This window comes from Petromyzon marinus, chromosome 45, assembly GCF_048934315.1.
Source record: "Petromyzon marinus isolate PM22_M1 ecotype Great Lakes invasive population chromosome 45, UKy_Petmar_22M1.pri1.0, whole genome shotgun sequence".
In the NCBI taxonomy this organism is placed as follows: Eukaryota; Metazoa; Chordata; class Hyperoartia; order Petromyzontiformes; family Petromyzontidae; genus Petromyzon; species Petromyzon marinus.
In genome coordinates, this window is record NC_133711.1 from 11,473,720 (window position 1) to 11,488,062 (window position 14,343).

At 44.2% G+C, this 14,343-nt stretch overlaps 2 protein-coding genes and 1 long non-coding RNA gene across 11 annotated transcripts in view; 1 reads left to right on the plus strand and 2 right to left on the minus strand.

Moving 5' to 3' along the window:
- Positions 1–1,564, minus strand: part of LOC116952148 (protein phosphatase 1 regulatory subunit 3D-like) — a 20,457-nt gene extending 18,893 nt beyond the window's left edge. Inside the window, exon 1 of one of the 2 annotated variants that reach the window (XM_032971234.2) lies at positions 1,442–1,564. In XM_032971234.2, coding sequence (XP_032827125.2) covers positions 1,442–1,467 — 26 coding nt within the window. In that variant the 5' untranslated portion in view covers positions 1,468–1,564. Of the gene's footprint in view, positions 1–1,282; positions 1,397–1,441 lie in introns of those variants that run through there. The other variant, XM_032971235.2, reaches the window with a different exon arrangement.
- Positions 1–11,813, plus strand: part of LOC116952149 (uncharacterized) — a 32,828-nt gene extending 21,015 nt beyond the window's left edge. The window contains exon 2 of the long non-coding RNA XR_004404390.2: positions 1,215–11,813. This is a non-coding gene — a long non-coding RNA (uncharacterized LOC116952149). The remainder of the gene's footprint in view (positions 1–1,214) is intronic.
- Positions 11,330–14,343, minus strand: part of DHRS7 (dehydrogenase/reductase 7) — a 22,122-nt gene continuing 19,108 nt past the window's right edge. For all 8 annotated transcript variants that reach the window (XM_032971035.2, XM_032971031.2, XM_032971032.2 and 5 more), the window contains exon 8: positions 11,330–13,513. In XM_032971035.2, coding sequence (XP_032826926.2) covers positions 13,457–13,513 — 57 coding nt within the window. In that variant the 3' untranslated portion in view covers positions 11,330–13,456. The remainder of the gene's footprint in view (positions 13,514–14,343) is intronic.

Genomic DNA, 14,343 nt, shown 5'->3' on the forward strand with positions numbered 1-14,343 from the left:
TTCTACGGTGTTATTGACGACTATAAGAATCATCCTGCCCCGTGGACGAAGAAGCCTGTAACACCTGTTATGCATGGTGGGTCGCCTGTCCAAGTACTGCAGGTTGACCAGCGTGGTGAAGTATGATTTAAATACCCCCATGACCAGACGCTCATCGAGCTGTGGAGTGGTGCACGTGCAGTGATGTCGCGTGCGCATTCAATGTGTATTGCCATATACTGTTCCTGTAATGTACGTGTACGTAATGTACGTGTACGTAATGTAATGCACGTGTACGCTACGATCGTAGTGCCCTGCATGATACTGGTACTGTAGTGTACACCGTGCGTACACCCTGCACGTTATGACGACAGTGTACTGTAGTGTACACCGTGCGTACACCCTGCACGTGATGACAGTGTACTGTAGCGTACACCGTGCGTACACCCTGCACGTGATGACGACAGTGTACTGTAGTGTACACCGTGCGTACACCCTGCACGTGATGACGACAGTGTGCAGGATGTACTATCGTCACTGTACACCTGCAGTAATGTATGCATCTATATTGAACATGTGCAGTGTATACTACAGTGCACCTTATTCCCTTATACCGTAAGAGTCATTCAGTAACTCCTGCACGCCCACCAATACGCCGTACAATAGTGTGAATGTGTAAACATACACACAAACACAGCAGGTGTACATGTATTATGATGTCCAGGTGTACATGTATTATGTCCAGGTGTACATGTATTATTATGTCCAGGCGAGCACAATATCCCTGTAGAATACCTGTAGGTGCAGTGGTAGTGTACCACGCAATATTACCGTGTCCATACAATACACAACATCCGTATACATGTGTAGTAAATGTATTGTATGCATGTAAATTGCCCATTACTTATAGAATGTGTACTGGAGTATGCAGCTATCGTGTATACCAATGAGTATACTGTATAGTGTCACAATATTCACAAAGAATACGTGTTGTAGTATATGCACGTGTATATCGTATAGAGCATTCACAGAGAATCGTGTCTTCATATAGAATGCGTGTGCATATACCTGTACTTCTTCACCTGTATTCTACAGGGAAGCCCAGCGGTAGTGATTACAGTGGTGAGTGTGTAAACCATGTACATGGCGTGTCGTTTACGTGACGTACGTGTAGCACTGCATTCATTACATGTGTTCGTATATTTCCGGCGACATACACTCGTGTGTCCCTGCAGGAAAACATGCCCCATGCGTGTGGACATGTACTAGGCGTACACACGGAGCAAGGAGACCCCACACTGACCGACACGGACTGACTCTTCAGAGCGCCGAGGAGAGAGCCTCTCCTTTCACGCGCGTTCATCGGCAGAGCGTCGTCATCGTCTGTCTCCTCTCTCTCGGAGGGGCCCGGGGGAAGTCGGTCGGACAACGACGGCGATCAAACTGCTCACTAAAGACTTACGTGAGGTCTTCGTTGATGGGCAGCATGGAGGGAAGGAGGAGGAGACGGAATGGATGTTCCACCGACAACAAAAGCGACGCGAGCCCGAATGAAAATAATAATAAAAAAAACCTTCCAGGGAGATTCTCCCACGCAGCTGCGACTCCACCTCCCCCTGCCACCACGTCAATTATCCCGACTCCTCCTCCTCCCGGCTCCCCCTTCTTCCTCTGACATCAACCCCCACCTTCTCGCCGTCAATGCCCCGGTGCCAGCCACCGCCGCCACCACCACCTAACCACGACCGCAGCGGTCCTGTAAGCAACCCGGCCAAGGCGCCGCCAATGCCGCGCCATCAATTGCAGGGGCACCGCGGTGGCTGGGAGATGTTAACAACCTCGCCCGGTTCGCAGGAGGTCGTGGGTCCCATCCCGACCCTGACGCCTGCTGCTGCTGTGTATTTGGAGTTTGCGTTTCTCTCTCTCTCCCCGTGGCCGCGTGGATTTTTCTCCGGATCCTCCGGTTTTCACCGCCACATTTAGAAAAAAAAAGTCACGCGTTTAGAGTATTTGGCTGCTATAAATCTCCACGGAATAAGCCACTTAGCAATTATTTTTGGCCAAGTTGTTTGTGAAAAAGAGAGATATATATAGCTCAGTGGGCCTTACCTAGTAAAATAAAAACTAACTTAGTTTTAACTAGCACTAAGGTATTACCGTATTCTCCGCATTATATGCCACACTGTCCCCCTCCCAACCCCCGTATTTGAAAGCATCATTTGGGAGTGCCTCTGATACACGGTAGGTTTGTGTGCGTGTGTGACCATATTTGTATAACCACAGTTCTGCGTTGACCCAGGACACGCGTTTTAAGTACGGCTTACTTTTCGGAGTGTTTCATCAGAATACGGTAATACCGAATCGGAACCATCAACGTCTCATGGGCACTATCAAAACTTCGCCGCCGCCACCACCACTGACCGGCATTATTAATCCACAGCCAACACCATAACTGCCCCACTACTAGACCACTATTGCCACCACGGTGCCTCTGCCAGGCCAGGTGCACTTTGAGGCCACGTGAAGCGTCGAAAGCTCGCTGATGAGATCACAGGGGAGACCCAGGTGCCATGGTTCGACTGACTGAGATGACTGGCAGATTCACCAGCAACATTCCCATCACACGCATCATTAATGCCCCCACCGCCGACTGCACCATCGATGCCTTGACATCAAATGCCTACGCAAGCACCATAAATTCCCCCAGCTCCCCAGCCCTCATTGTATGTATATATGCATTAGCTTCTTTCGCACCGTACGTAGCCAACCGTGATAATCATCACCATAAGTAGCAATTACATTGGAGTAACGGAAGCTCTAATAATGTCTGCATTGTGTCTGCAGTTGTGATAATGATGCTGGAGCAAGCGGAGATGTTTTGCTCTCCGAGTACACTGTATATTTATCAGTGAGCTGGGGGGTAGGAAGCCTAACTGAGTGTTGGGCTGGGATAGCTCTGGACAGAAGCCCAGGGGCACCCATGCACAAGGGACACACGCGGAAACACGGCATTGGGAAATCAACATTTTTCTAAATTGGGTAATTCGCTCGTTTCTAGGAAGCAGTACGGTATCTATTCGCATATATATTATGAATTGATAGAACGAGCAATCTTACGTTTTTGATTGTGAGAATTATATTCATCACTATGATCGATTTTGTGGCTCTTGCTCAATGATAAACATCAACCACTGTATTTTGCCAGTCAAGCGTGGCTAAATGTAGCATCACGTGGGAAGTGCCCGCTTGTCTGACGTCAAACACTACGTATTACACACGCACTGCACACTCAAACAGTGCGTATGTCATTCCTCCAAATGTTTTTTGACATGTTCGTTAATTACCTAATGCGTTACATATTGCACACTTAAGGTTAATTTACGTATTTATATAAACTAATCCCTATTTCGTGACTTATTCATATTTCACTGCACTGTGCTATGAACGCGGCGACCTGAGGTTCAGTTCCCGGTCACGGATAACATCAGTTGGCCAGTGACACCTTGGGGCTCTCCTTCACTAACCCACACTTGGGCATCGTGGTGAAGTATGGCCAAACAGCCCCCATGAACGACAAGCTGTGGGGAGACCGTCCAGCAGTGGATTGAAAAGGAGATGTAATTTATATATTACATTTGTATGCTTTATCTTGCACTATACGTTCATACTGATGTTACAGTGAGGGAAAAAAGTATTTGATCCCCTGCTGATTTTGTACGTTTGCCCACTGACAAAGAAATGATCAGTCTATAATTTTAATGATAAATTTATTTGAAGAGTGAGAGAGAATAACAACAACAAAAATCCAGAAAAACGCATGTCAAAAATGTTATAAATTGATTTGCATTTTAATGAGGGAAATAAGTATTTGACCCCTCTGCAAAACATGACAGTACTTGGTGGCAAAACCCTTGTTGTCAATCACAGAGGTCAGACGTTTCTTGTAGTTGGCCACCAGGTTTGCACACATCTCAGGAGGGATTTGGATTTTGTCCCACTCCTCTTTGCAGATCTTCTCCAAGTCATTAAGGTTTCGAGGCTGACGTTTGGCAACTCGAACCTTCAGCTCCCTCCACATATTTTCTATGGGATTAAGGTCTGGAGACTGGCTAGGCCACTCCAGGACCTTAATATGCTTCTTCTTGAGCCACTCCTTTGTTGCCTTGCCCGTGTGTTTTGGATCATTGTCATGCTGGAATACCCATCTACGACCCATTTTCAATGCCCTGGCTGAGGGCGGTGAAGTTGTCCTGTCCCCTTAGCAAAAAAACACCCCAAAGCATAATGTTTCCACCTCCATGTTTGACGATGGGGATGGTGTTCTTGGGGTCATAGACAGCATTCCTCCTCCTCCAAACACGGCGAGTTGAGTTGATGCCAAAGAGCTCCATTTTGGTCTCATCTGACCACAACACTTTCACCCAGTTGTCCTCTGAATCATTCAGATGTTCATTGGCAAACTTCAGACGGGCATGTATATGTGCTTTCTTGAGCAGGGGGACCTTGCGGGCGCTGCAGGATTTCAGTCCTTCACGGCGTAGTGTGTTACCAATTGTTTTCTTGGTGACTATGGTCTCAGCTGCCTTGAGATCATTGACAAGATCCTCCCGTGTAGTTCTGGGCTGATTCCTCACCGTTCTCATGATCATTGCAACTCCACGAGGTGAGATCTTGTATGGAGCCCCAGGCCGAGGGAGATTGACAGTTCTTTTGTGTTTCTTCCATTTGCGAATAATCGCACCAACTGTTGTCACCTTCTCACCAAGCTGCTTGGCAATGGTCTTGTAGCTCATTCCAGCCTTGTGTAGGTCTATAATCTTGTCCCTGACATCCTTGGAGAGCTCTTTGGTCTTGGCCATGGTGGAGAGTTTGGAATCTGATTGATTGCTTCTGTGGACAGGTGTCTTTTATACAGGTAACAAGCTGAGATAAGGAGCACTCCCTTTAAGAGTGTGCTCCTAATCTCAGCTCGTTACCTGTATAAAAGACACCTGGGAGCCAGAAATCGTTCTGATTGAGAGGGGGTCAAATACTTATTTCCCTCATTAAAATGCACATAAATTTATAACATTTTTGACATGCGTTTTTCTGGATTTTGTTGTTGTTATTCTGTCTCTCACTGTTCAAATAAATCTACCATTAAAATTATAGACTGATAATTTATTTGTCAGTGGGCAAACGTACACAATCAGCAGGGGATCAAATACTTTTTTCCCTCACTGTATGTTATGATTAATGCAAGCTCTGACTCTCTGGACAGCTCCCTCTAGAGCAGTGGTTCTTAACCTGGGTTCGATCGAACCCCAGGGGTTCGGTGAGTCGATCTCAGGGGTTCGGCAGAGCCCCCGCCACGGAGGTCCGGACACACTTGAATTATTGTGTAAATTTGTGATGACACACACGGCCCGCTTGGCCATCACTGGCTGCAGATGATCATGCTACACTGCTTGGCCAATCAGCGCTGCGGGGAATTTAGTGCGTACTCAGTAGTCAACGTGTGACTGTTGTTGTCGTACGTCGTGTGATTTCTTTAATATTTTATCCATACTAACTATGTCGGGCAAAAGAAGAAAGTGGTCGGACGAATATGTACAACATGGATTCTCATGTATCACGGAACGTGATGGGAGTGAGCGTCCTATCTGCATGATTTGCAACGCCAAGTTGAGCAACTCTAGTCTTGCACCGGCAAAACTAAAGGAACACTTCTTGAAGCTGCATGGAGACGGGGAATACAAGAACACAACACTTGCTGAGTTCAGGGTGAAGAGAGCCAGATTCGATGAAAGGGCCACTCTGCCTGCTCTTGGATTTGTACCTGTTAACAAACCGATCCTGACAGCATCGTACGAAGTTGCTTACCTGATCGCAAAGCAGGGCAAGCCACACACCATTGGTGAAACACTTGTGAAACCAGCTGCATTAAAGATGGCGAATCTGATACTCGGAACAGCGGCCGAAGGTAAATTATCCCAAATTCCCCTTTCAAATGACACCGTCAGTGACAGAATAGAAGACATGAGTAAAGACATCTTGGCTCAAGTAGTCGCGGATCTGATTTCAAGCCCGGCAACATTCAGCCTTCAACTCGACGAAACCACAGACGTTTCTGATCTAAGCCAGCTTGCTGTTTTTGTACGCTATGTGAAAGACGACATGATAAAAGAAGAGTTTTTATTTTGTAAGCCTCTTACAACAACAACGAAGGCAGCCGATGTGAAGAAGCTTGTGGATGACTTCTTCAGAGACAGCAATCTTTCATGGGATATGGTTTCTGCAGTTTGTACGGACGGAGCTCCAGTCATGCTGGGAAGAAAGTCTGGTTTTGGTGCGCTAGTAAAGGCCGATGCACCACACATCATTGTGACGCATTGTATTCTGCACAGGCATGCGTTGGCAACAAAAACCTTACCTCCAAAAATGGCAGAAGTATTAAAAACTGTGGTGGAATGTGTGAACTATGTGCGAAAAAGTGCTCTGAGGCACCGCATCTTCAGTGAGCTGTGTAAAGAAATGGGCTCTGAATTTGAGGTACTTCTGCTCCATTCTAATATTCGGTGGTTATCCCGGGGACAGGTGCTGAATCGTGTTTTTGCCATGCGTGTGGAATTAGCCCTGTTTTTGCAAGAGCACCAACACTGCCATGCAGATTGCTTCAAAAATCCTGAGTTCATTCTCATTTTAGCGTACATGGCTGATATATTCGCAGCTCTCAATCATCTCAATCAGCAGATGCAGGGTGGTGGAGTCAATATCATGGAAGCGGAAGAACACCTGAAGGCTTTTCAAAAAAAGCTACCGTTATGGAAACGACGAACAGAGAACAATAACTTCGCAAACTTCCCACTTCTGGACGACTGTGCAAGTAAGATCGAAGATGTGTCTGGAATCGGAGATATTTCTGTATCCACGGAACTGAAGCAAACAATTGCCACGCACTTAGATGAGCTTGCAAAGTCTCTCGACGGATATTTCCCTACAAGAGAGTCATATCCAGCATGGGTGAGACAGCCGTTCACGTTTGCTGTTGAAACAGCAGATGTCAATGATGAATTCCTCGACGAAATCATTGAAATTCAGCAGAGCCAGGTTCAACAGCAACTCTTCAGAACAACAACGCTCTCAACGTTTTGGTGTCGACAAATGAACAAGTATCCAGTTATTGCTAAGAAAGCCCTGGATTTTTTTATACCATTTGTTACAACATATCTTTGTGAGCAATCCTTTTCGAGGATGCTGGACATAAAAACGAAGAAAGGGAACAGACTTTGCTGTGAAAATGACATGAGAGTGGCACTTGCCAAGGTGAAGCCACGCATATCTGAACTGATCTCTCAAAGGCAACAGCAGAAGTCACATTGATTTCCAGGTATGTAATTTGTTGTGAGTTTATGCATTGTGTTGGTTTTATTCTTTGAACAAGGTAATGTTCATGCACGGCTCATTTTGTGTACCAGTAAAAAACATCTATGTCTTGAATTTGAAAAAAATCACATTTTATTTTTCACTAAAGAGGGGTTCGGTGAATGCGCATATGAAACTGGTGGGGTTCGGTACCTCCAACAAGGTTAAGAACCACTGCTCTAGAGATTGATTTGGTTTACTCTTCCACGTTGGCCAGGGCGCCACGGTGGCGAGATGTTAACGACCTCGCTGATATACAGAAAGTCGTGGGTTCGATCCCGACCCCGAGGCCTGTATATTTGGGGTTTGCAAGTTCTCCCCGTAGTCGCGTGGATTTTTTTCGGGTTCTCCGCCCCCCCCCCGACACATTTAAAAACAAGCGTTTAGAGTATTTGGCTACTATACATTTCTGCATGCAAAGCCACTTCGTTGGGCTATCATTTGTGGCCAGGTCGCTTGTGAAAAAGAGCTACATAGCTCAGTGGGCGTTAGCTGATAAAATAAACAAAACTTGTTTAGTTTTAGCAAGGGGAGAATACCCACAGCTTACCCCACCACACGTTACCTGTCCATCAACTGTGATGCACCCATTTAAACTGCTGCGTGAGATTTAAGAAACTTGCCGCCCATTGTTTAAACTGCCTCGCCCGGAGATCGAAGCGGCGACCCTCTGCATTATAAATTCAGTGTGCTCACCATTGCACAACGGCAGCATTCCTTAGCATATAAAAAAACAAGTGAAAGTAAGCATTGAGGCAGTGCTCATCTGTTTGTAGCCCTTAACCAGTAGTGGAAATTCCACATCCCTATGGCGGGGGAGAATCTTTCCCCTGTGTTACTCACAATATTTTTTAAATTTCGTATTATTGACTCCAGACGGCCGAGAGAGACGATGGCTGAGTCATTCCCCAAGCAGGATTTGAGCTTGCAACCTTCCACTAAGCCACTTTCATATATTAGCAGATAGGTGACTTTCTATATTTGTATTCTGTGGCTGTGTGGAGCAATATACTACGGGGATTTATTGATGAGCAATGTTAAAGGCACGATCTATTCCCTTTAACAGAAACATTAAAGGTTCCCTCTTAAGTCTTAACAGCATGAGGCGGCTGTGTCCATTCATTGACTCACAAACCGTCCACGTGCAGTGCACCTTGCGTGGCACGGTCCCACACCACTGCTCGTTTCGCAAGGGAGAGGGGGCTTGAATGAGAGACATTGCTTACCTTAAACACAGCGTTACCATGCACGCCGATATAGCATCTGCTTGCGCTGATAACATTATTACTCTTTATCACGGCCGAGCGCTGATAACAAATGCAATATAGAGTGGCGAGATAAACAGAAGAGGCCGGGTTGCGGCATTAGTCCCACCCAACTCTACATAATTCGGATTTGAAAGTGCGCAATCTTAAATCTTAACGCTAAAACCTTGTCAGCTTGACTCGACACTTTCCATTCATGTAAAGCCTCTTTTGCCAATCCACTGCTAGATGACGGCCTCCTTCCAACGCCGCCGCAGGTCATGGGGGCTAATCGACCATGCTTCACCACGAAGGTCTGTGCGGGGTTGGTCAAGGTGAGGAAGAGCATAAAAGTAAACTCTCAAGACGCTAAATAAACCCTGAAACTGTTATAGGATATTGCTGAGAAGGGCACCTTTCTTTACTGGTTGATGTTACTGCTTTTATAATTTGAACTATGAACGGGTATTTATAGGGGTGGGGTGGTGTACTATGAACTATGCAACTTTCGTTTGATTCCTGTGCTGGACATTGCCCAGCACGCTGAAGTATGGTCACCCCCCCCTCCTTCCACCGGAACGAGACACTGGTGGAAGATCTTCATCCAGCAGTGGATTGACAAAGGGATGTACACACGTTATAATTATTGTTCATTTTGACTTCATATGCCCACGATTTAGCCAATCAATGAGGCTTTCAGTTTACAGATACAATGTTTGAATGGTTTCTAGCATCTCTACAAAGGTAATCTGCCACCCAACATCACAAATTACAGTCATAACTGCAATTATGTTAATAAACTACAAAGACATTCGCAAAATACACATTTGCAGATGTTCAGATGCACATGAACACATTTCAGATTATTTTGGGGCAGGCACGTGGCCACAAATGGCAAGCTTGACATCAACATTTTGTCCTAAGACCAAATCACCCAAAAGGCACACCGATTTGAGACCTGGACAGATCTCGGAAGCTAAGCAGGATTTTAACCTGTGTAGTGCTTGGATGGGTGATCGCCATGGGTAAGCGACAGGTGAAATGGACGTGGACGGCCGTGCAGCAAAAAAAAAAGACGTTTGTTATTTGCACTCCCCCACGTTGACCAATCCGCACTGACCAGCGTGGGGAAGTATCGTCAAGTATTCCTCACGACACCACAGGGGCATTGGGAGACCCTCATGGAACCAGCGATTTGGTAAAAAAAAACGAGCCCGCGTATGCACTATACCACGGAGCTGAAATCCCGCGAATATGTATTTATGTTGGCCAAATCTCACTCGCCTGCCATATGCTGAACATTGTGCAGCATCGCCAAAAAAGGCCCTCTCAGCGAGAAGCAACAACGTCTAAATGACATCGTGACGTCAGTAGCAAAAGTAGGCCATCGGCTGCTTGTTTATTTTTTGTGCTAAATAATTAAATTATCCAAAGCGCAAATTAAGTGATCTGCTCCAGCACGATAAATGATAAAAAAAACATTCCATGTAAAATAAACACGGTCATTAACCTCACATTATGTATAACGGTCACGTAAGTATAAGTGGGGAATTGATGCGCATGATATTGACATCGCAAGTAAAAATTACAATAGTCACAGTTGCAAATTTGTGTCAAACGCAGCATAAAATGTAGGGCAGGTTTGTCAATGAGTAATGCAAGTGGGATTGAATTCACGTGGCTGGTTACAGGCAAGGCAGCCTCCTAATTACGTGAAAGGGCTGCCTTTTGCAGGGATTGGTAGGGCTTGTATTACATCACATCTCCCTACCCTTCCTCTACCCCCAGGGGCATCCATTCTCTCGACACGTGCAAATATCACGGTCCGCAATGGCTGCGATTTGTTAAGACCGGACAGAAAGACAAATTCAGCTCAGGTACGCCACCCTCAGGATTTGAGCACCCTCCTAGCCAGAGGCGAAGTTGTGGAGTGTGTAGAATGCCCCCTCTGCAGGGTTGTTTTGTCTACTCTTCCAGAACAGCAAGAACCTTGAAAACTGTGGACCTCTGGAGCCCTGGGTTCCAAGCACCGAAGGGCTCAAGAAATTCCATAGATTGAGCAGGCCAACATTTGTAGGATTTCAGAACCAAAATAAGTATTTATACTGGAGGAATCCAATGAGCTATAAAGCACTTTTTCACAGATGCCCAGTATGGGCGGGTCAGACCGTTACAACAACAATAATTACAGAAAACATGTTAGGAGTTCAAAGCATAGAAAAGTTAAGCAAATCACACAAAAAATACAAATAAAACTAATCTATGTTTATTTTACCTGGTAAAGCCCACCGAGCTATTAGCTTTTTCAGAAGCGACCTGCCCACAAATGATAGCTCAACGAGGTGGCTTATCATGTGGCAATTTATAAAATTTGCGCATGGGGATTGCGTAAATTTATGCGAGATTCTATGGGCGGTAGCGAGCAGCCTCATGCCTGCCATATTACATCCACACACACCCTTGCTCTCCACAAACATACCATCACAAATACACAGACAATATCACAAATACAGACGCAGAGACACGCACCGGTTGCCTTTCCCCCGCACCTCCAATTGGCACGGTTGGTCTCATACGGTGCGAAAGAAGTTCAACATACACATACAGACACAATATCACAGATATACAGGCTATCACAAATATACAAGCACACGGTGGCGCTCATCAAGACAAACTCATGCACAGACTCAGACTCACAGAGATTCGCGCTGAGACACAGATAATTGTATTTAATTTTTTTTGCATGTTGCAGTTACAATTCAGGCAAAATTACTTAATTCTCACAGTTCATGGCATTCTTATATGATTTTACAGTTGATATGCATTATGATTTACGTAATTATATCCATTCTAAGCGCACGGATACCCAATTCCATAAGTTCTGATGAAGACGTGATATTATTTTAACATTGGCAGTGGATGCATTTTTACATGAGTGTAACATGCCTAATGTGTGTGTTGTTTCATTATTCCGACAGTTCTAATCAAGACATTGTTAAATCATCATAGCAGTTTTAATGACGTTGTTTTACACCACTCTAACCTACGAATTTCTTTCGATTTAAAGCTTTCGTGACTGCAAGGATTCATCTTCTTTGGTTATTTCGGTAAAGTCACGTAGAATGAGAATAAAATAATCAATTAATAAAATAAAATAACACAATAAAATTCTACTAATTTATGTTCCATCATTCTCTATCAGTTCTAATCAAGACATTGTTACATCATGCTATCTGTTTAAACGGATGTATTGGTACACCTGCGTATTGGTACATACAGTGAGGGAAAAAAAGTATTTGATCCCCTGCTGATTTTGTACGTTTGCCCACTGACAAAGAAATTATCAGTCTATAATTTTAATGGTAGGTTTATTTGAACAGTGAGAGACAGAATAACAACAAAAAAATCCAGAAAAACGCATGTCAAAAATGTTATAAATTGATTTGCATTTTAATGAGGGAAATAAGTATTTGACCCCTCTCAATCAGAAATATTTCTGGCTCCCAGGTGTTTTTTTATACAGGTAACGAGCTGAGATTAGGAGCACACTCTTAATGAGACCAAAATGGAGCTCTTTGGCATCAACTCAACTCGCCGTGTTTGGAGGAGGAGGAATGCTGCCTATGACCCCAAGAACACTATCCCCACCGTCAAACATGGAGGTGGAAACATTATGCTTTGGGGGTGTTTTTCTGCTAAGGGGACAAGACAACTTCACTGCATCAAAGAGATGATGGACGGCGCCATGTACCGTCAAATCTTGGGTGAAAACCTCCTTCCCTCAGCCAGGGCATTGAAAATGGGTCGTGGATGGGTATTCCAGCATGACAATGACCCAAAACACACGGCCAAGGCAACAAAGGAGTGGCACAGGAAGAAGCACATTAAGGTCCTGGAGTGGCCTAGCCAGTCTCCAGACCTTAATCCCATAAAAAAAATCTGTGGAGGGACCTGAAGGTTCGAGTTGCCAAACGTCAGCTTCGAAACCTTAATGACTTGGAGAAGATCTGCAAAGAGGAGTGGGACAAAATCTCTTCTGAGATGTGTGCAAACCTGGTGGCCAACTACAAGAAACGTCTGACCTTTGTGATTGCCAACAAGGGTTTTGCCACCAAGTACTAAGTCATGTTTTGCAGAGGGATCAAATACTTATTTCCCTCATTAAAATGCAAATCAATTTATACAATTTTTGACATGCGTTTTTCTGTATTTTTTTTATTATTCTGTCTCTCACTGTTCAAATAAAGCTATTATTAAAATATAGACTGATAATTTATTTGTCAGTGGGCAAACGTACAAAATCAGCAGGGGATCAAATACTTTTTTCCCTCACTGTAGGTAACATTTGGAGAATAAGACACTGACTGAATGAATTGACAATGGTAAGAATATCGAAGGTCTAAAATGTAATGGTCTCTGCTGTATCAATCAAGACATGTTGAGATGATGTGAATAACACATTGGGGGGAGATTAATGAATAATAGAAGGAGTGGATTTTTTAGAAAATAATTTGAGTGGCATTGAGCAGAACAGTTGCAGAATGACCTAACACCACAGACAAATGGAATGAGCAATATGTACCGATGTATGCTGAACTTCTTTAGTACCATACGTAGCCAACCGTGTTCATCGGAGGTGGAGGAAAAAATGTGACTAAGAGGCAGATTGATAATACGAAGGACTGAAATGGCCTAAAATGTTGGAGCAGTGACCAATAATAAAAGATGGGGATCCCTGGCAGCCAACCTCTTAGTTAGCGGCAGCACAGATTATTGTTTTGTATGCCTCAGCAAGTTTGTTTGACATGAGAAGCAACAAGAGTATAGCTTTAAGATACTTTATCCTTCTTCATGGCCTTTGAGCCAAAGTAGGAAACATCAGCATCCTGAAAAGATAACCAAACAAGCCTATTAATGTATTTCTAGAACTCAAAACAAGCTATAGTAACTGTGAAAAAAAACCTAAACACTCATCAACAACACCGTGGCCTGAAAAGATAAAATATATAATCGCCAATTTTTGTGGCAATGGTCCTTCTTCAGAGCACATAAACAGAGGCCAGAGAGATCATTAATATGTTTAACAACATGGGACCTAAGGAGAATTGTAAACATGTTTTCTGATGACCAGTTTGAAATAGGCATATAGACAGTTATCGAATAGTGTTGAGTACTAGACAAAACCCTGAATAATCAAACATATTACTAAATAAACTCATTTATATTGAAAGCTAAATTATAAAATGTTGCTGGAACAATGCACGGTGGGAAGGTTATTGTGAGGACAAACGAGGCACAGCCTCCTTGGCAGTACATTATGGTGCCCGAATTACAATTAAAATAAAAGGAATTTAATTGGCATGCATTTGAAGAAAATTAATTGCTGATGAGCCAGTAGCTTGCACAAGCACAGCCAAAAAAAACCAGACAAAAATCTGAACGTGCTGTTCAACATGGTTATATCTGAAGCAGAGAAGCCTGGGAAATAAAATATGGAGAACTATGACACCTAAAATAAATCAAATGAAACTAGATAGAGATATGGTTTGTCCAGCACGAAATAACAAAGTTACGCTCTAAGTGGATGTGAGGCATTCAGTTGGCCCTGCCGGGTGAACAGTATTCAGCTTCAACATGATGTGGTGGCCTTCTGTCCTTTTTCTGGCCTCATTCCCCCCACCCGCATCATAAATGAAAGCCGAGGCCACACACATGT